Source organism: Podarcis liolepis, assembly GCF_965112155.1.
Source record: "Podarcis liolepis genome assembly, chromosome: 10".
NCBI classification, from domain to species: domain Eukaryota; kingdom Metazoa; phylum Chordata; class Lepidosauria; order Squamata; family Lacertidae; genus Podarcis; species Podarcis liolepis.
Genome location: NC_139562.1, coordinates 4557661 through 4579647, shown reverse-complemented (window position 1 = coordinate 4579647; position 21987 = coordinate 4557661). Strand labels below are relative to the sequence as shown.

The window sequence follows — 21987 nt, the reverse complement described above, 5'->3', positions numbered from 1 at the left end:
TCACTTACAGCTGCTCCACTACCGGTTGGGTCAGGGGAGGCTGAGGTGGCCTCTGGGTCTAGTTACCCACCAACGTCTCCCGAGCTGCAGAGACTGAGGTCTGAGAGAAGGAGAGACCTGAGTACTCGCAGGAGGAGTGGTCGCCTTCAGGCGAGACAGGGAGGTGAGTCGTCGGGGGACCAGGACCGGCCGTTACCCCGACAGAGATAAAAGGCTACTGGACCCCGCCCCAGGTTGTGGGAGCAATGTTGCTGTTTGCCAGAACCTGCCTGATTCTGTGCCTGACCTTGCCTGGTTTCCTGCCTCGTGTCCTGCCTTGGCCCCATTGGACTGACTCCTAGCGGAACCCTTGGATTCGGGACCGGACCTGGACCGCGTTACTCGGGTTACCCCCCCGGGCTCAGCACATGCAGACAGGGGCTGCTTTAAATGGCGGCCGTTCGAGGGGGCGCTCAGCCAACCATGGCTCCTGTCTTACGAGTAGCAGGGGCCGGTTGCGGCGGTGGTGGAGGGATGATGAGCAGTGCACGAAAGGGCTCTGGAGAGGGGCTGGAACCCACAAAGCCCAGCCCCCTTCCTCCTCTAGGCAGGGCGGGGAGAAGCCAGGAGGAGGGAGGGAGGAGGCGCTGCCGCTCTGTGTGTGTGTGTGGAGAATGATGCATCTCGAAGAATCAGATCCACGCGGCGATTCCCGGACTGTCCGCAAGCCAGATCCAGAAGGCAATTGGGCCAGATCCGGCCCCCGTGCCTTAGGTTGCCCACCCATGGGTTAGGCTGAGAGCTAGGGACTGGCCCCTCAAGGTTACCCTGTGAGCTTCAAGGCCCAGTGGGGCTCCGAACGCTGGTCTCTCCCAGGTCCTAGCCCAATCCTCTCACCACTACACCACACTGTCTCTCTCGCCTTTCGATGGATCTTAAAAGGGTCTCTTGTCCAGATTAGGAACACGTGCTACGCCACGGTGGAGAGACACTCCTTTATTTATTTCAACGAAGAGGTTTGGTGGGGAACTTCGAAGAGCATTTCTCCTCCTTTCCTGCTACATGACATTTCCAGATAAATATTTTTTTAAAATATTATTATTCGTGGTGCTCGTGAGGAAACTCCCCCAAAGATGGAAAACTGGGAAAGGAGAATGTGAGGAGGCAAATGGTTTTATTTTGGGTCTTCATCATCTGCATCTTTGAGGGGTTCAAAATAAGGTCTCCCAATTTAGGGAAGCAACATTATTGATATGGTGTGAGAGCCAGAAAGCGGAGTGGATTCCTTCCCCGTCTCTCTGCGTCTGCTAGCTGACTGGGTTATCCTTTGGTTTCTTGGGATGAAATGGTCCTCTGTCCATTTTTTCCCTCTTGTGTAGAGCTTAAGGCAAATATATTGAGTCTGGGAACATCACACAAACTGGGCTTCTTTGATCAGTGCAGTCTGCATCTTCCCAGCAGAAGCCTGGAGTAGTGCATTCATTGAGAACTTCAACACATTCTTCCAGTACTGGCCCAGGGATCTTGCTTAATTCATTCCAGTAACTGAAAAGAAGAGGCAACGTTCATCAGTGCAGATTCCAATCCTACTTTGGTTCTGTTCTGTACACCATAACAAAATTTCTCAGCAATTTGATGCGTCCCGCCTCTGTGTCCAGCTACTTTCAAACTACCACACCTGTGTCCAGTTCTGGGTGCCACAACTCCATTCCAGGAAGCTTTGTTCATGGGATTTGCAAGTGAAAAGACAATTGGAAAGCTTCCTTGCAGAGAAATATCTGAGGCCCTTTGAGGAGAGTCCAGATGGCTTCAGGATTGTCCTCCTATACTATATCAGACCTGTGGCTTATCTGCTTATGTATGTGTGTTTGCCTTGCACATTTATGAGCATTTACTGTATTCTATGGAGGCACAAGTCAATTCTGTGTCCAGGGCAGCTGTTTACCATCTGGTACCCAGGCTGAGACCCTCCCTGCCCGTGGACTGTCTCGCCAGAGTGGTGCATGCTCTGGTTATCTTACGCTTGGACTACTGCAATGTGCTCTATGTGGGGCTACCTTTGAAGGTGACCCAGAAACTACAATTAATCCAGAATGTGGCAAGGGTCTTGAAAGTCCTACATTGGCTCCCAATACATTTCCGGGCACAATTCAAAGTGTTGGTGCTGACCTTTAAAGCCCTAAACGGCCTCAGTCCAGAATACCTGAAGGAGCGTCTCCACCCCCATCGTTCTGCCTGGACACTGAGATCCAGCACCGAGGGCCTTCTGGCGGTTCCCTCACTGCGAGAATCCAAGTTACAGGGAACTCGCATCCACCTTCTGTGATAAGAATTTTAAGGTCTCAAATATAGATGAAATGTTCATAAATGTACCAACCAAGCACATACAAAGATCAGCACAGGAAGACCAACCTGAAACCATTTTGATTCCCAAACTGACCAAATGTTTCTTCTGCAAGGTCAAAGGAAAATGGAAAAACCTCCCCATTGGCTTTTCCTTCACAAATCCTGTCTTAAGGGCACATTTAAGGTATGAATAGGGTGTGAGGCTGTGACCTGGCTCAGGAACTAAGTATTTCTCATTACAAAAGACTGGCTGGGCTCCCCAGGAAATCCAATCAAGTGACCAGTAAACAGGCAACCCGTCAGACGAGATAAACAACGCACTCAGATTTCTGCTGTAGACCGCCTTTTCTGTGATGTAGGTGTGATGTATCTGAGGGGTGGTCTTGATCTACAGGGTGGAAATTTCAAAAGTCTTTAAAAGGCCTTGCATGCCATTGTTCTGGGTTCCTCCTCCCTCCTGCGCGTGGTGAGCGAGGACCCTGTTGCAACAGATCAATAAAGATCAGGCTTACTAGCTGCTTTGCTTCTCAATATTCTCTGGTTGGCCTCTGTTATTTTCTCCTACCAATAGGGAACCTTTGTAAGGACTCTATAAGGGCTCTTGGGTACCCCATAAGGGAAAAAAGGGCAGATTTTTGTTTACAAAACTTCCAAGCACCTTGCATAGTAGGCCTATCCAAACAGGAATGCCTAGAATGGCTGGTGAATTGTGCTACGAAATTCGGACAAGACCAAAATTCGAAGCACGATTGTGTTTCGGTCTGTGCATTGACTGGAAGAAGCGTTTGGATTTGACATCCCGCTTTATCACTACCTGAAGGAGTCTCAAAGCGGCTAACATTCTCCTTTCCCTTCTGTGAGGTGAGTGGAGCTGAGAGACTTCAGAGAAGTGTGACTGGCCCAAGGTCACCCAGCAGCTGCATGTGGAGGAGCGGGGAAGCGAACCTGGTTCACCAGTTCCCGAGACTACCGCTCTTAACCACTACACCACACTGGAGGTGTGAACAAGGTAGCTTCTCGTCAGAATGCCAAGAGAACCTCGTTTTCCGAGTCTGCCCTATTCCTGCTTCTTGTGAAGTTGAAGTCGGGGAAAGGCAACCTTCCGTAAGCTGCTTTCAGGGTGGGAAGGAGAAAACACCCGAGAGTTTCTTTACGGTATAGAGGTTTCTCCAGACACTTGCCTGCTATTTGCATTGTACGGTGTCCCATCAAGCCAACTCCATGTGAGGCCGTCCTTTTTGAGCCCAATCCACACTCCCTTACTCGACTCCTTGGCAATCGTCTCAATGAAAAGCTGCAAGAGAGCCAAACAGAAGGCCTGACTGGGACGAAGGACCCTTTCGGGAGGACTGTTCATTGATTTTCCAGCAGAAAGCTCACACAGGAGTGAAGTAGATGTGCTATACAGTGGTACCTCTGGCTGCGAATGTTCTGGAGGCCCGTTCGCAACATGAAAAGAGCACAACCCACAGCAGCACGTCTGCGCATGCGCGGGGTGCGGGTTGCCGCTTCTGCGCATGCGCGCGACGTCATTTTGAGCATCTGTGCATGTGCAAGCGGCAAAACCCGGAAGTAACCCTTTCCGGTACTTCCAGGTTGCCGCGGGGCGTAACCTGAAAGAACATAACATGAAGCGGTCTGTACTGAGTCAGACCCTACACTGGCAGGCAGCCATGCCTCTCCAGGGTTTCAGGAAGAATGAACCAGGCATCTTCTGTTTGCAAGGTACATTCTCTACCAATTGATCTACACCCCTTGCCACGCAAGGTCAGATGAAACCCTGGCTTCATTGGCCATGCGTTCAGATTTGTCCAGTGGCATAGCGTGCTGGTGGTGGGGGAACGGGACAACAAAATTATTAGGGATGCAAAATATCAACGCCCGATGCTGCCGCAATGCAGCTGCGCTCTTCCGTCGCTGGACTCTGTTGAAAACAGCTTCTCCAGGAGACCAGGAAGTGAACCTCTCCAGACCAATGGAACGATTCTTCTTTTCTTATCTCTGCGTCTGCAATCTATTGGGTGACGCGGGCGTCATTAGGCAGCCGATTACACACACACATACTCTGTCCATTTCCCTCCATAGCCCTGGGCTCCGGCAACCCACGCTACACCACCAGAATTGTCTGCAGGATAGCAAGGATTACGAACTCAAATAGAGATGTGAAGGTCTTCGTTTCAATCACTGCGCAGAAGTCAGAAGTCTGCTCAGTGATTGAAACTAAGACCTTCACATCAAATCTGACTATGGACTAACATGAACTTATCTTTACTCATAAACTCTTATCTCTAATTCTGTAACGAATTATTGTGCTATGCATATCCTTATGAGTTTCAGTTTGTAATCTCTGTTTGGGTTTATAATCTCTATTTGAGTTTGTAATCCTTGTCAGAATACATACTTTTGAATGGATTAGTGTTTGTTACAATTGATTACTGATTTGCGAGTAGGGACCCCTCCCACTGCTGAAACTTATATTGGCCAGAGTTCTCGGTGTGCTTTTTTCTTGGTATATATAATAACAAGAACTCCAATTTATTTAACGATTCGTAAACCCAAACTGCTTTCTGATTATTTCCACAAGGTGTAGATCAAGGGTCTCCACACTAAGGCCTGCAGGCTAGATAAGGCCCGAGGGACTCGTTTATCTGGCCCGCGGCGACCCCCGCCCCCCGCTGCCCACTCTTACTGGTGCTGCGCTGTGCGGCCACCCACTTCCGGGTCGGAGGAGCACCGAAAATAGCTTGTGCGCATGCGCAAGCATTGTGCACATGTGCAAGCATTATTTCCAGTGCACATCTGGGTCGGAGGAGGCCCATGCACATGTGCACAAGCTATTTCCGGTGCTCCCCTGACCCGGACATGTGCCAGAAATAGCATGTGTGCACGATTATGGGCACATGCTCCCCTGCCCTCTGGCTTGCCCCAATATCGGCGCTGGAGACACTGGCCCGAGGCGCGGTAAGTTTGCTGACCCCTGGTGTAGAGTATTTCTGCAAAAGAGCTTCACGGGAGCATATTGACTTGGTTTCCTTCCACCTGTGATCCTGCCATGCGTGATTTAGTTGAGATTCCTGCATTGCAGGGGGTTGGAACTAGACAGACTTTGGGACCCCTCCCGGCTATAACAAATTTCCATTTGCAGAAAAACAAAAGGTAGACCTTTGTCCTGATCCAGCGGTCCACAGTGGGTTTACCTGGGGAGAGCGAACATGTGGATCGCGGTCCTCAAACTTACCTCCTCTTCCTTCGTGACAATGGTGGGCAGTATTGTCCTTAGTTTATCACATTCACTCTGAGCGAAATCAAAACCCATCGGGTGCGAGATGAGGTAAAAGAGGCGGCCTTTGAAGGGCTGCCACCCGCCGTTGATCAGTTTAATTATGTTGTCTTGCGAGGCGAACCAGAAGCATGCAGGAGAGAGAGAGAGAAGGAGATGTGTTAGAAACCAGCTGGTCCATCTGTATAATAATAATAATAATAATAATAATAATAATAATAATAATAATAATTTATTTATACCCCGCCCATCTGGCTGGGCTTCCCCAGCCACTCTGGGCGGCTTCCAACAAACACTAAAATACAGTAACCTATTAAACATTAAAAGCCTTCGGATGGCTTCTAAAAGTTTGGTAGTTATTTTTCTCTTTGACATCTGGTGGGAGGGCATTCCACAGGGTGGGTGCCACTACCGAGAAGGCCCTCTGCCTGGTTCCCTGTAACTTTGCTTCTCACAGAGAGGGAACCACCAGAAGGCCCTTGGCGCTGGACCTCAGTGCCCGGGCAGAACAATGGGGGTGGAGATGCTCCTTCAGGTATACTGGACTGAGGCCGTTTAGGGCTTTCAAGATCAGGACCAGCACTTTGAATTGTGCTCAGAAACGTACTGGGAGCCAGTGTAGGTCTTTCAAGACAGGTGTTATGTGGTCTCGGTGGCCGCTCTCAGTCACCAGTCTAGCTGCCACATTCTGGATTAGGGTCCAGAATGAATGATGCCAATCCTCATGTGTGTGCCAGTGTGTGTGCCAGTGCTTATGTTACTGTGACAGCAGAATAGCACCGGAAAATCATCAAAAGTTCCTTTGCGGGAGCCGATGTGGTGTAATGGTTGGAGTGTTGGGCTAAGGCCTGAGATGAGAGAGCTGGGTTTGAATCCCCACACAAATATGAAGCTCATGGGGCGACCTTGGAGTCAGTGGCCGACTTTCTTGGCCTGGCCTATTTTGCAGGGTTGTTGTGAAGATGAAATGGGGAGGGGTGAACCAAGCACACCCCCTTGAGATAAAGGTGGTGTGTCAATCCAATGTACAAATAAATAAAAGGAAATGCTAATGTATGGAATGTTTAAGTTACAGGTTTAATGCACCTCAAAGGTAATCTTTGTGTTAGAATTCTCAGGTCCCAAATATAAAATAAGCATTCATAAATGTAGGAGGCAAACGCAGATCTAAGTATATAAACCATCTGGTACGCAGGCTGAGGCCCTATCTGCCTGCGGACTGTCTCGCCAGAGTGGTGCATGCTCACTTATCTCCCGCTTGGACTACTGCAATGTGCTCTACGTGGGGCTACCTTTGAAGGTGACCCGGAAACTACAATTAATCCAGAATGCGGCAGCTAGACTGGCAACTGGGAGCGACCGCCGAGACCACATAACACCGGTCCTGACAGATCTGCATTGGCTCCTAGTACATTTCCGAGCACAATTCAAAGTGTTGGAGCTGACCTTGAAAGCCCTAAACGGCCTCGGTCCAGTAGACCTGAAGGAGTGTCTCCACCCCCATTGTTCTGCCTGGACACTGAGGTCCAGCACCGAGGGCCTTCTGGCGGTTCCCTCACTGCGAGAAGCCAAGTTACAGGAAACCAGGCAGAGGGCCTTCTCAGTGGTGGCGCCCACCCTGTGGTACGCCCTCCCACCAGGAGGCCCCATTAGCTAAAGTGGTGCTTCAGGTTAAGAACAGTTTCAGGTTAAGAACGGACCTCCAGAACGAATTAAGTACGTAACCAGAGGTACCACTGTACCTGACTTTTAGAAGACATCTGAAGGCAGCCCTGTTTAGGGAAGTTTTTAAGGTTTAATAGACTACTGTATTTTAATATTTGGTTGGAAGCCGCCCAGAGTGGCTGGGGAAGCCCAGCCAGATGGGCGGGGTATAAATAATAAATAATAAATTATTATTATTATATTTATTTTTATTCTTATAGTACAGGAGAACAATCCTGAAGCTATTTTGACTCTCACAGTGACCTCAAATATTTCTCTGCAAGGAGGAAGGAAATGGGAAAGCCTCTCCATTGTCTTTTGCTTACTTGACTTAAGGGCGTATTTGTGGATGGATAGGGTGAGTTTGTGAGCTGGACTCAGGAATTAAAGTATTAACCATCACACAAAAGAATGGCCGGGCTGTCCAGGTAAAGCAGTCAGTGACCATTTTAAGGGTTTCTGGCAGAAAGGATTTCTGCTGTAGACCACCTCCTTTTGTGATATATGCATGATGTTTTGGGGGGTGGTCTTGAGCTACAGGGTGGGCAATTTCAAAAGTTTATATAAGGGCTTACGCACCATTGCTCAGGGTTCTCTTCCCCCCTGCATGTGGTGAGTGGGGACCCTGTTGCAACAATCAACGAAGATCAGGCTATACATATACTATATAAACAACAACTATACATGCATACTATGGGATTTCCTGCCTGATTATATTGCGATTTTGCCACCTGAAGCAGCATTCATATACCTTTTCTTTAATACCTTGGTTCTCAAACTTAATCCATTCCGGATGTCTGCTTCAAAAGCAAAGCGTTCAAAAATCAAGGTGCGCTTTCCCACAGAAAGTAATGCAAAATGGATTAATCCGTTCCAGACTTTGGAAAACAACAGCGATTTAACATGAATTTTACTGTCTAACGAGACCATTGATCCATAAAATGAAAGCAACAAACAATGTACTGCAGTCACACAATCAGTCTATCAGTAGCTGAACTGGGTTCTACAAAACGGAAGCATAACACTCAAAACGGAGAATGTTCGGCTTCCGAAAGAAGTTTGCAAACCGGAACACTTACTTCGGGGTTTGCAGTGTTTGGGTTCCAAGTTGTTTGAGTACCAAGGCGTTTGAGAACCAAGGTGCCACTGTATCATGTAAAAAACCAACACCCCCTGAATCTTTCTTCATTCCTCCTGTTAAGTTGTGGGTGAACATATCCCCCTGCTAGCCCAGGGTGAGAACTTCAGTACATAACACCTCCTGTGTGAGAACTTGTGGGTGTAAGGTTAAGAGTGAACACATATTTGTAACAAATGTGCATTATAACTCCAGCCATTGGTCCTATACCAAATACAGGTCATTGCTGGGTTGGCCTTCAGCAAGGGCAGCCAGAATTGAGGAAGGGAATAAATTCTCCAGTTCTGGAAATGATGTTGGGAAACTGTGTATGTGCAGCTACTCACACAGAGGCAATTAAGGTTTGGCAGACAGCCAGAAGGCAATCTGAAGGAGTAAGTCTGCCTGGTGATAACAGAGGCATGGAGACAGCTCCCTGATTGGTCAAGCTCTCTCAAGGGAGTGATAACTGGAATGTGTTAGTTCGTGAGTTCAGAGGTTCAGAGTTCTGTGTGTCAGTGTAGGAGTTGTGAGTTGTGTCAGAGAGAGCTAGCTAAAGATCCGAGTTCTGTTCCTGTAAATAGTCCACTGTATATAATAAACACCTAACTACAAGTTCCTGGTTCCTGCTTCGTCTATCCTGTCTGCAGCCAAGTCGCCAATTGCTTCCGTGGATTCTGCGTTTACTCTGCTAGGTCTGGCTAAGGTCCTGCAACTAGTCAGAAAGTTGCGAAACACCAAGAGGTTTTTACCAATAAATGAGGGGTGGGGGGGGGAGAAAAGGCTTCCAGCTTGTGTCTCCCCCCCTCCCGATTCTTCTGCAGACAAACTTACCAATTGCGACATTCACTGCAGTAGTCCTTGTCTTGATGTCACGTAGAAACCCCGCTAAATTCTCTGCCAACCCTAGGATTTCCGTATCTAGAACAATTTGCAAAAGTGCAAGTCAGGGAGGTCTCGGGCAGTCGAGCATAAATATATAGAAAGGTTCCCAGGAGTGTGAAGTGTGTCTGCCTGCCGATTGCGTTGGGTACAAGCGACGTGGCCTGCCTCCAGTCCGGAGAACAATAAACCTGAAAAATCCCCCTGTGTTGCAAAACAGAACAATCCGAACAACATCAAGCAACACATAGGCTAATAATATATTGACAATATTTCTATAACCCTATCCAAACTGTTTCAAAATTCATAAGCAGAAGACATGTAATATGTGCAGGGAGTCACAAACTAATAAGAGTCAAGTAACTATTCCATAAAGGGACGCGGGTGGCACTGTGGGTTAAACCACAGAGCCTGGAACTTGCTGATCAGAAGGTCGGCAGTTTGAATCCCCGCGATGGGGTGAGCTCCCGTTGCTCGGTCCCTGCTCCTGCCAACCTAGCAGTTTGAAAGCACGTCAAAGTGCAAGTAGATAAATAGGTACCGCTCTGGCGAGAAGGTAAACAGTGTTTCCGTGCACTGCTCTGGTTCACCAGAAGCGGCTTAGTCCTGCTGGCCACATTACCCAGTGTGACGTTAACCTATATGAGAGAGTGCTGAAGGGGAAATAGTTAAATGGGTTGCACAGACAGGACCCAGGGGAGTGGAGTCAGTGGGTCTATAAAACTAGTTCTGAGAGGAGTTCGTTGGGAGTTGTGGGTGGGTAGTTGGTTGGATTTCATGGGTTGGCTGGTTGGGAAAGACAGTTGGTAATAGAGAGACAGTTAGGGCAGTTGGTCCTTGAGTGTGGGGAGGTAGCAGAGATAGAGAGAGGAATATAAGACTAAGAAAGTAAAGAGGAACACTGTTTGGAACGCTGTACAAGTTTTGTTTTATGTCTGAAATAAAATACACTCTTCTTTATTAATTGAAAAGCTGACTGAGACTGAAGTGAGTTTATCAGGGAGGACCTGGTTGGTGGCAGCGGATTAGTGGTGTACGGGTCAATAATCCGTGAGACGACCGGGGGCTCCGTACGAACGCCACACCCAGAAGCTGTACTCCGGCTCCCTCGGCCAATAAAGCGAGATGAGCGCTGCAACTCCAGAGTCGGTCATGATTGGACCTAATGGTCAGGGGTCCCTTTACCTTTACCTTTACCTAACTATTCCATAAGCAGAATGATAAGAATGGTATGTCACTATAAAGAATCACTGAAATTGAGGCCAAACACCTTTCCACAGTAAATATTATATCCAAAATGCTGTCTAGAGTGAACTGGAGCACGGTGGAGTTATAAGAACAGCAACACAGAAGTGAGATGGTAGGTGCGCCAAAAGTCACAAAAGGTTGCTCAGAGCACAGCAGCAGACAGAACAGTTCTTCCGGGCTAGTGAACTGTTCCAATGACAATTCTTCATCAGCTGGCGATAATATAAAATGAAATCCATTACATTCAAATACAGTCATACCTTGGGTTACAGACGCTTCAGGTTGCGTTTTTCCGGGTTACGGACCTGCCAAAACCTGGAAGTACCGGAACGGGTTACTTCCGGGTTTCGGCGGTTGCGCATGTGCAGAAGCACTAAATCGTGCTTTGCGCATGTGCAGAAGCGCCGAATTGCAACCCGCTCGGCGTTGCGGGCTGCGGGCTGCGAACACTGCGGGCTGCGAACATGCATCCTGCACGGATCACGTTCCCAACCCGAGCATCCACTGTACAATGCAGAGAATGATATGACAGGCCTGCATATGAACAACCAATAAGAAATACATACCAAAATAAATCAAAGGTACATCAAGTGGCCATGGATCAGCGATAGTAAGCTGATACTGTATCAGGCATGTCCAAGGTCTGTTTTGGGGGGCCTAATCCGGCCCGCTGGTTGGTTTAATCTGGGCCTTGTGGCAGTTTATTTCCTGGGGTAAAACCCCAACAACTTCAACTTCAACAACTTTGGGGTAAATCGTAAAAAAAAGCTCAATCCCTTAAAAGGTCAACAACCTTGGTCAGCCCTCACGTATGTTCACTTCATCAAATCTGGCCCTCTTTGAAAAACGTTTGGGTACCCCTGGTGTAGACAGAACCCTAGTAGCATGACAAAGGCTACCCACAGGTGCAATGAATCACATGAAATTCGGCCCTGTGTGCCTTCCAACGACATGATCCTATGTCAAGTGGGCACACACCCCTCTGTCCCCTCCCCACTTCAACCCATGTACTGAGCCACCAGGGGCATCTCGCCCATAGAGGCAAGTGGTGCGGGGTGCCAGGGTGCCAAATTCTGAAGGGCGCCAGGGAAGAGGCAGAGGCTGGGCGCGGCACCTCCTGGCATCAGCTCGCTGCCCTCGCCCGCCTCGCTGAAGCAGCGCCGCGCCCGGAGCGTCCACCTTTTTCCCCGCCAGAGGAGCTGCCCTCCAGCCGCTGCCCGCCTCCTCCAGCCCTGCAAAGCTGCCGGCAGCACCGTAAAAAGTGTTGGGATGTTCCATTCCACCGTAAGGAACAGACATGGGACTGTTGCGTGTCACATGTCTGTAACACAGACCAGCATTGCATGCTGGGAACTTCTGTTTGTGTATAGCTTTCTGTTTTGCTTTGGACACGAAGGAGATCAGACATGTTTCCTTTTGTCCTGATCGATGCTGAATAAAACCTGCTTGTAAAAACAGCCTCTCATGCAACTTCTGTTTGCGCAGCTGAATAGCGTGCTCAGTCGTCTAAAGCCTGGGTCGCTGCACGCAACAGTCCCATGTCTGTTCCTTACGGTGGAATGGAACATCCCAACACTTTTTACGGTGCTGCCAGCAGCTTTGCAGGGCTGGAGGAGGCGGGCAGCGGCTGGAGGGCAGCTCCTGTGGCGGGCAAGGGCGGCGAGCTGATGCCAGGAGGCACCGTGTCCAGCCTCCGCCTCTTCCCTGCTCCGTATAGTTAAAGCTATGGTTTTCCCAGTAGTGATGTATGGAAGTGAGAGCTGGACAATCAAGAAGGCTGATCGCCAAAGAATGGATGCTTTTGAATTATGGTGCTGGAGGAGACTCTTGAGAGTCCCGTGGACTGCAAGAAGATCAAACCTCTCCATTCTGAAGGAAATCAGCCCTGAGTGCTCACTGGAAGGACTGATCCTGAAGCTGAGACTCCAAGACTTTGGCCACCTCATGAGAAAAGAAGACTCCCTGGAAAAGACCCTGATGTTGGGAAAGATGGAGGGCACAAGGAGAAGGGGATGACAGAGGACGAGATGGTGGGACAGTGTTCTCGAAGAGACCAGCATGAGTTTGACCAAACTGCGGCAGGCAGTGGAAGACAGAAGTGCCTGGCGTGCTCTGGTCCAGGGGGTCACGAAGAGTCAGACACGACTAAACGACTAAACAACAACAAGGATCGGAGGTCACCCGGCACACCGGGCCGGTGGGCTGGAGCCAGCTGGGGGGCCTGCCAATTGCCCCTGTTTCCTTGGGTGCATGCCAACAAAAAGGTCGGCAACTCTGGGAAATGGAGGGGGGCGCCAGAGGGATCTTTGCACCACGGCGCCGTTTAGACTTAAGATGGCCCTGTGAGCCACAACACTAGAGGATGGGGCCAGTGGTTGGGGGCTTGGTGAGAGTGGCGCGTGGGCAGGTAGGCGGGACACAGGCATTCTCACGGCAAGCCATCTCTTACCGTTCAACGCATCGAGGGTTTGATTGTGACTGACGAAAAAGACCCTTATTGTCTTCGCAGCGTCGATGTTGTCCGATAGCTGTATGACCCGTTGCTCATCTGTTGTGGAGGAAGGCAGGAAAGACAGGCTGCTATAACACAGGGGGCACGTCCCAGACAAGACTGGCAAGTTAATTTTCCACAGTTACTGTTATGTACTGAAGTTCTCACCCTGGGCCAACAGGGGGATACTGTAGATAGTTATGCAAATAAGGGATCGAAAGTGACGTTCAGTGATTGGATTGTTACAGAAAGTTGTTACTGTTGCGTTGTAGTTGAGCTCTATATAAGCAGGCTGACTGAACCCTTCAGTTCAGTTCTGTCCTGGCCTGTGAATAAAGAAGAGCTGTTTGAAGAATCGCTGTGTCGTCTGATATGTTCACCCACAACTTAACAGTTACGTTTTCACAATTAAAAGCAAGAGTTAGCCCACATTTCTATCAGATCTAGATTTATGCAGATACATCTTCACGAACCTTCTCTTTGAAATTCTTTGAATCTTCCTTCCCTACCCTCTCCTGGTTCCTTATGCAAACAAAGTTCTGCTGCATTTCCATACTTAAAACTTTCCCAATTATTATTTCCCTTAATTTTATCTAATTTCCTGCTAGTTGCAAGTGTTTACTTAAAACCCCGCCAATGTACCAACTTGTTTGCAGTATTTTTGCACATAAACAATAGACGATTCCTACTCTTTTTAAAAAACTTATTGTTGTCATAGTCCAGGGATGTCCAACCGGTCGACATGTCGACCCTTGGGCTCATTTTCCTCTGTGGGGAAATAAATAACTATAATTTGCACCCGTGCTGCTTCCCTCCACCACAACTCAACATCCTTTACTGCATAATCTTATTTACCTTGTGTCCTTATATTGATCCTTTTATATCTATTAGTAACTTTACCTTGAATTAGTTCCTTTTTACACACTTATTCTATACATATCAATGTGTTTTCTTTAGAACAGTGTTTTTTCCATATATTCCTCAAAACATTGCCATTCCTTCCTTAGACTGATTAGACTGATTTCTTATGGCTGCCGTTAGTTTAGCTAATTCTATACATTCACATAATCTACTGATCCAATCTTCCTTTGTGGGGATAGTATCCCCTTTCCATTTTCTAGCAAGTAATAATCCGGCTGCGGCTGTAGCATATAAGAATAATCTTTTCTTATCCTGTTACAGATAGGTAGCCGTGTTGGTCTGCCATAGTCAAAATAAAAAAATTCCTTCCAGTAGCACCTTAAAGACCAACTAAGTTAGTTCTTGGTATGAGCTTTCGTGTGCATGCACACTTCTTCAGATACACTGAAACAGAAGTTGCCAGATCTATATTGGACAAACAGGCCAAACCTTATGCCAAAGAATAAACGGACATAAATCTGACATCAAGAATCACAAAACAGAGAAACCAGTAGGAGAACACTTCAATCTCCCAGGACATTCTATACAAGATCTCAAAGTAGCTGTTTTACTACAAAGGAATTTCAGAAATAGACTGGAAAGAGAAGCTGCTGAATTGCAACTCATTACCAAACTCAAAACCATGGAGAGACCTGGTTTGAACAAAGACATTGGATTCTTATCCCATTATACATGACCAAGCCATTTCTCACCTTCTCACCCCTTGCCTTTTCCTGTAAGACCTATTACAGTCGTTAAGAGTCGTCAACAGGCTCATCTCAGCTATCTGCAAACTCCCATTCCCACCACCCTTCTGAGTAATACCCCTCCCCACCTTCTCACTATATAGAAGGATCTGGCAACTTCTGTTTCAGTGTATCTGAAGAAGTGTGCATGCACACGAAAGCTCATACCAAGAACTAACTTAGTTGGTCTTTAAGGTGCTACTGGAAGGAATTTTTTTATCTTTTCTTATCCTGTGGGATGTCTTTTCCTAAAATCCCTAATAAATATGCCTGCAGTATCTTTTCTACTGAAATTTTAAACATTAGGTTTTCCTTGATGGCATTACAGGCGGTAAATCTAATATCCAACCTCCAAAGTCTCTCCCACTGTTCCATCTGAATTGTATGGCCGATACGAACTATTTGAAGAGCAATTGTAATCAACAAATTACGCCAGTAGGACTACAAGAAGTTTTGTAAGGGGAAATGTAGGAAGCATTGCAAAGAATAGAGAAAGAATAGAGATATTAGTTATGAGTTCAATGTAGCTGTGGAAGTAAGAAAGGTTTATTTAGTGAACAGATTGGAAAATTTTCAGATGTGATTGATGGAAGTCAAAAAAAATATGGTATAAGATATGAAAGTATGTTTAATTACTGTTGAAAATGATATGTCAAAAAACTAATAAAAATTTATATAAAAATAAAAAAATAATTGTATAGCTGATGTCCTGGGCCCATTTTATCATAACATCTTTTACTTGTTCGGCTTTCAGATCCCGTTCTAGTAGAAAGCCATGAATTTTAGATAATAATTTCTTATTGGTTCTTAATAGAACAATTTGCAGTTTAGAGTCTTCTTTTCCAAAACCTAATTTTTTTATCCCTATTAAATATATTATTTAACCGGTGATACTGGAGCCAATCGGGGAGGTGACTGCAGTTACAAAAATAAATATGAAAAGTAATTGGGCAACCTAGAATCAATTATTAAAAGAAAAGCAAGGACATTTGAAATTAAAACGATTCTGGCCTTTTTCTTCAAGGTGTGTCCCCCGCCTTGCCCTACGTTGGAGTAAAACACGCTTATTCTGAACAGAGGTGTACTTACAGTTATGGTACAGCACACTTGAGCCGATTATCATCAACAAACACAGCCAGAATGTATTCGTTGCTCCCCTTTTAATTTTCTGGATAGCTTCCTCTTTTTCTAAAGGGAAGAGAGGGAATGGAAATTAATCCGGCGCCACCAGTAGCAAATATGCCCCTCTCATCAGTTTGGCAAGGCTATCGGAGACAGTGTGGAGCAGTGGTTACAGTGCTGGGTGAAGACTTGGGTTCGAATCCCTACTTCGCCGTGAACTTCACTGGGTGACCTGGGAAGGGCCGTGGCTTGATCTCAGTCTCACAGGGTCGTTGCACAGATTAAACGCATAGCAGGAGGAGGTCCAGCTCCGAGGTCCTTCTGGCAGTTCTCTGCCTGCAAGAAGTGAGGTTACAGGGAACCAGGCACGGGGCCTTCTCGGTGGTGGCGCCCGCCCTGTGGAACACCCTTCCACCAGATGTCAAAGAGAAAAACAACTACAGTGGTGCCTCGCAAGACGAAAAGAATCCGTTCTGTGATTCTCTTCGTTTAGCGGTTTTTTCGTCTTGCGAAGCAAGCCCATTGACGGATTAGCGGATTAGCACTATTAGCGGCTTTTAGCGGCTTATCGGCTTATCAGATCAGCTGATAAGCGGCTTAGCGGCTTAGAAAAAAGGGGGGGGGAGGAAAAAAACCCGCAGGAACTCGCAAGACATTTTCGTCTTGTGAAGCAAGCCCATAGGAGATTCGTTTTGCGAAGCACCTCCAAAACGGAAAACTCTTTCGTCTAGCGAGTTTTCCGTCTTGCGAGGCATTCGTCTTGCGGGGCACCACTGTACAGTGGCACCTCGGGTTACATACGCTTCAGGTTACAGACTCCGCTAACCCAGAAATAGTGCTTCAGGTTAAGAACTTTGCTTCAGGATAAGAACAGAAATCATGTGGTGGTGGCGGCACAGCGGCAGCAGGAGGCCCCATTAGCTAAAGTGGTGCTTCAGGTTAAGAGCAGTTTCAGGTTAAGAACGGACCTCCAGAACGAATTAAGTACGTAACCAGAGGTACCACTGTACCTGACTTTTAGAAGACATCTGAAGGCAGCCCTGTTTAGGGAAGTTTTTAAGGTTTGATGTTTTATCGTGTTTTTAATTCTGTTGGGAGCTGCCCAGAGTGGCTAGGGAAACCCAGGCAGATGAGTGGGGTATAAATGATGATGATGATGATGATGGACGACCCCTTGAGCTCTTTGGGGGCATAAATGCAATAAATAAATGAAATATCTCGTGGCAGACCATGTAAATGAGGAAGAGACAGCCAGTTTCCAGGGCCGCATTTAGGTTTGATGATGCCCTCAGCTGCTGAAGGTAATGGACCCAATGAGATGGGCGGGGTATAAATAATAAATTATTATTAGTATATTATTACTGTAGTAGCCTTTGAAAGGCGTGCTTTCTGGATTTTTGCAACTCTAAGATTCTTTGATTAGGTGCGCAGGATACAGACCACGTTGATCTTTTTCTTCTTCAGTTAATTCTTTTTCCTCTCCTTCTACTTCCTCTTCTACCTCTTCTCCTCCTTCTCCTTCTCCTCCTCCTTCTCCTTCTCCTTCTTCGCCTTTTTCGCCTTTTTTCCCACCTTTTTTTGCTTCTGCCCCTCCTTTCTTTGCTTTCTTATCTGCAAAATAATGTCTGTGTTAGAAGAGGCCAGCAACACACGCCAGAATTACAAGCAGTCGAGTAGTTCTGCCTTCTCTCTGTCACCCAATACCATTTCTCCGTTTTCTCCAAGTTGAACACCTACCACTTGCTTGTTCTTCCTCTTCCATCAGACATAGCTGAGGAAACCTTTTATTATTTTCCACCTCTCTTGCAAGCCTGAGCTCATTCTGAGCTTTAGCCAGCCTGACTTTCCTGCTGCAACTGCTGGCTACTTGTGTATACGCCTCCTTTGAGAGTCCTCCTTTCTTCTATTTCTTATACATGGAGCTGACCTTGAAAGCCCTAAATGGCCTCAGCCCAGTATCCCTGAAGGAGCGTCTTCACCCCCATCATCCATCCCGGACACTGAGGTCCAGCTCTGAGGGCCTTCTGGCAGTTCCCTCCCTGCGAGAAATGAGGTTACCGCGAACCAGGCAGAGGGCCTTCTCAGTTGTGGCACCCACCCTGTGCAATGTCCTCCCATCAGATGTCAAGGAAATAAAGAACTTCCTGGCTTTTAGAAGACATCTGAAAGCAGCCATGTATCAGGAAGTTTCCAGCATGAATCCAGAACATTTTTATGCATTGATGCGATGTTAAGCACCACCACAATGTGGCCCAGCTCCTTATGAGGTTCGCTGGGCTTGAAGCAATGATTCTTCAACATCAACTTCATGTTGTGCGGATGCCTGATTATCGTCTTCCAAAGTAAATACTCTATTCCAAACTTAAAAATGGAAAGCGTAATGCTGGTGGTCAACAAAAGAGATTTAAAAACTGTCTCAAGGCAAATCTTTAAAAAATGTAGTATAAACACCAACAATTGGGAAACACTGGCCTGCGAGCGCTCCAGTTGGAGAACAGCCTTGACCAAAGGTGTTGTGGGCTTTGAAGACACTCGAACTCAGGACACAAGGGAGAAACGTGTCAATAGGAAGGCACGCTTGGCAAATCCACACCGGGATCAACTCCAGTCCAGAAACCAATGTCCCCACTGTGGAAGGACGTGTGGATCCAAAATTGGCCTCCACAGTCACTTACGGACTCACTTTTAAAACCATGTTTATGGAAGGCAATCTTACTCGGCTACGAGGGATCGCCAAAGAAAGAAGAATTCTAAAAAAGCAGGGCATGAAATCCTTGGCAGAGCAGCTGGCTGTCTAGGCCGGGCACCCACAGAGCAGATTTCTCACCCCCTTCCACTGTCTGTTCCTGAATCCGGTATGGGCATGTACATACCTACTGCAGGCATCCTTTAATGTTCTCTGTAAAACAAGAAGGGAAAATATCAGTGCACAGCAGACTTAAGGTTATAAGGACATAGGAAGGACCTGGGATGGATCTACACTTGTGGTTTATAACGTTAAAAAGGCGTTATTTTTAAAAATGCCTCTTGTGGGTTAACAACATGAAAACTTTGCTACAGAAGATGTGAGCCAAGAAACAATGGCTGATTAGACCAGGGGTCAGCAAACTTTTTCAGCAGAGGGTCGGTCCACTGTCCCTCAGACCTTGTGCGGGGATGGATTATATTTTTTGGGAAAAAGAAGAACAAATTGCTATGCCCCACAAATAACCCAGAGATGCATTTCAGATAAAAGGGCACATTCTACTCATGTAAAAACACATTGATTCCCATGGATTGGATTGAGAATAAAGATGAATAATATTAGTTTTGAATTTGAAAAATACCAAAAATGCAGAGACATGAATGGGGACAATTACCTCTAGACATCTGGAACATGGGAAGTCCCAATATTTTTTTTTTAAATTGGAAAATATAATTGGTATATTGTTATTATTGTAATTTGGATTGATTTGATTTGTCATTAACTGGAAGATTGTTAATGAAAATGAATAAATTCTTTAACAAAAAACAAAAAGGCGTTATTAAATGTGGCACCAGAGGGCGCTGCAGAGCAGTGAACCTTTGGCAATGGAGAACTGTGTTGAGAGTTAGATAACATTATATTGAATAAGTAAAAAAATTCCTTCCAGTAGCACCTTAAAGACCAACTAAGTTAGTTCTTGGTATGAGCTTTCGTGTGCATGCACACTTCTTCAGATACGGTGTATCTGAAGACGTATGCATGCACACGAAAGCTCATACCAAGAACTAACTTAGTTGGTCTTTAAGGTGCTACTGGAAGGAATTTTTTTATTTTGACTATGGCAGACCAACACGGCTACCTATCTGTATATTGAATAAGGTTTTTGCAGATTAGTGTAGATCCAGCCCTGGTGGAGCAGGCGTCTAGTCCAGCATCCTGTTCACACAGAAACCCACAAGCCAGATAAGAGTCCTGTTGCTTCCAGCAACTGGTTTTCTGAAGCATTGCTGCCTCTGACCGGGAGCTCACCCCGTCACGGGGATTCGAACTGCCGACCTAATTGTACCCGCTTCCTCATCCACCTGGGTCTGGAATGGTTGGCAACCCTCCCCCTGGCAAAGAACAGAACAAAAACACAACAAAAACATAATAAAAACAAAACAAAAAAGGCACATTTGGGATTTTGTGACTGTCAGGAGTCCAGGTTCCTAGCTTGATAACAGAGTAAGTGTAGATCAGGGGTCGGCAAATATTTTTAGCTGCGGGCCGGTCCACTGTCCCTCAGACCTTGTGGCAGGCCAGAGAAGCAGCAGGGGGGGGCTGGAAGAAGAGCCGAGGGGGGCAAGTAGTCCTCCTCCCCACCCCCAGCCTCTGCACTTACCTTCCCAGGGGCTGCCGCTGCTGCCGCTGCTGCCGCCGCCACCACTGCTTCTTGTGGGTAGACAGAGTGAGCTCATCCGCTCCACTCTCTGGCCCACAGGAGCACCAGGGTGGCAGCGGCGGAGGAAAGATGAGCGGCGTGAAAGGACTGGCTCCGGAGAGGAGCTGCTTAAAATGGCGCTCAGCCAATTCAGCCCAGTCCCCTTCCTCCTCTAGGCAGGGCAGGGAGAAGCCAGGAGGAGGGAGGGAGGAGGCGCTGCCGCTGTGTGTGTGAGGGAGAGGGGGGAGAAATGGAATGGAACAGGGGAAAAAATGGTGCAGCTCAAACGAATAGAATCCCCACGCTCATCCATGGACAGTCTGCGGGCCAGATCTTGAAGGCAATTGGGCCGTATCTGGCCCATGGGCCTTAGTTTGCTGACCCCTGGCATAGATAATTAAAAAGGAGGATTTATTGGGGAAACAAACAGATAGCTCCGGACGGTCCTAACAAAGCCTATGGCATCATTACTCAAGATGACCCTTCTGGAGACTCCTTCCGGTATCTACAGAATATCGAACTTTCGCACCTTACATCTCATGTTTTGCTTCCTGTCTAGTAGCCCTCCCAGGGAGCAGAAAAGACTACTTATGTATGTGGCTACAGCTGCGCGGATGCTATTGGCCCAGAGATGGAAAGAAGATAAAGTCCCTAGCAGAGAAGAATGGCAGATGAAGTTAATGGACTGTGCAGAAATGGCTAAGATGACCGGAAGAGTCAGAAATCAGGAAGACCAAAATTTTAATAATGGGGGAAATTTATAATATATCTTAAAAACCCCTGTAAACAGTTAAAATCGTTAGTAGGATTGGAATGACACCTGTAGTTTAATGGTGAATTCTGGACACAATGGAAGAGGTAAAGGGTTTGGATTATCACAAAAGATGTAGGAGGACATGATTAATAGTAGGACCCACAAAGGGGAGGATGGAAGTCCAGGAGATTCCTTCGAATCTGGTTTTTATGATTTATGTTGGATATATCTCTGTAAAATTTTAATTTGAAAAACCAACTAAATAATTTTTTTTTTAAATTAAAGCAACCGTCCAGTTGGACTTTGGTGAGTTGAAGCTGAATGCCTGTATTTTGCACGTGGGAGTTTCCTGGGAGTTTCTCTAGAGATTTTGGGGAGCTGTTTCCACCAGTCCCTGGGACACAGATCACCAGTGCGCTGACGAAAGACAAGGCGATTTCCCTCCCTCTGCGTTGCCCAGTTGGTTACCTTGGCGCATTGATGGCTCGATCCCCTTTTGCTCTGCCTCCGGCTCTTCCGGCAGATGCCCCTCCCTCCAACGGCTTCGACCACCTTTGGATTTGATGCAGAACATTCCAGAACCTCACCATTCAGCTCCTCCTGCGCCCTGATTGGCTGCCTGCCCTTTCTAATCTGCTTCTTCTTCTTTGGCAATTCCTCGTAGCCGAGTAAGATTGTCTTCCATAAACACGGTTTTAACAATGAGTCCTTAAGTGACTGTGGAGGCCAATTCTGGATCCACACGTCCTTCCACAGTGGGGACATTGGTTTCCGGGTGGGAGTTAATCCTGGTGTGGATTTGCCAAGCGTGCCTTCCTCGTAGCACGTTTCTCCCTTGCGTCCTGAGTTCGAGTGTCTTCAAAGCCCCTGACACCTTTGGTAAAGGCTGTTCTCCAACTGGAGTGCTCGCAGGTCAGTGTTTCCCAGGTGTCAGTGTTTATAATACCTTTTTTAAGATTTGCCTTGAGACAGTCTTTAAACTTCTTTTGTTGACCACCAGCATAATGCTTTCCATTTTTAAGTTCGGAATAGA

General features: G+C 47.0%; 2 protein-coding genes across 4 annotated transcripts in view; one reads left to right on the top strand and one right to left on the bottom strand.

Annotated features, from left to right (window-relative positions):
- Positions 1-21987, top strand: part of LOC310688141 (cadherin-related family member 5-like) — a gene marked incomplete at its 5' end in the record, with an annotated part of 153446 nt that overhangs the window by 105262 nt on the left and 26197 nt on the right. The window lies entirely within an intron of this gene.
- On the bottom strand, positions 1137-21514 carry LOC310686981 (dromaiocalcin-2-like). Of its 3 annotated transcripts, none has more exons than XM_083461571.1 (9): positions 21423-21514; positions 18689-18714; positions 17256-17426; positions 15783-15881; positions 13006-13104; positions 9261-9347; positions 5564-5715; positions 3507-3619; positions 1137-1524 (listed from the first exon to the last, which is right to left on the bottom strand). In XM_083461571.1, the coding sequence occupies exons 2-9, from the start codon at positions 18699-18701 to the stop codon at positions 1362-1364; spliced, it is 897 nt and encodes a 298-aa protein (XP_083317697.1). In that variant the 5' UTR covers positions 18702-18714; positions 21423-21514; the 3' UTR covers positions 1137-1361. The 3 variants fall into 3 exon arrangements, with proteins under 3 accessions (XP_083317697.1, XP_083317698.1, XP_083317699.1); XM_083461572.1 differs by lacking the exon at positions 21423-21514 and adding an exon at positions 20730-20833; XM_083461573.1 differs by lacking the exons at positions 15783-15881; positions 17256-17426 and having other exon boundaries at positions 21423-21488.

Bases quoted from the DNA above. Each gene is read 5' to 3' on its own strand.
- LOC310686981 (XM_083461571.1), bottom strand. The intron at 15,882-17,255 runs GTCTGTATCCTG...TCTTCCCTTTAG, and splicing joins AGAAGAAAAAGATCAACGTG to AAAAAGAGGAAGCTATCCAG. The intron at 3,620-5,563 runs GTAAGTTTGAGG...GCTCTCTTGCAG, and splicing joins TTGTCACGAAGGAAGAGGAG to CTTTTCATTGAGACGATTGC.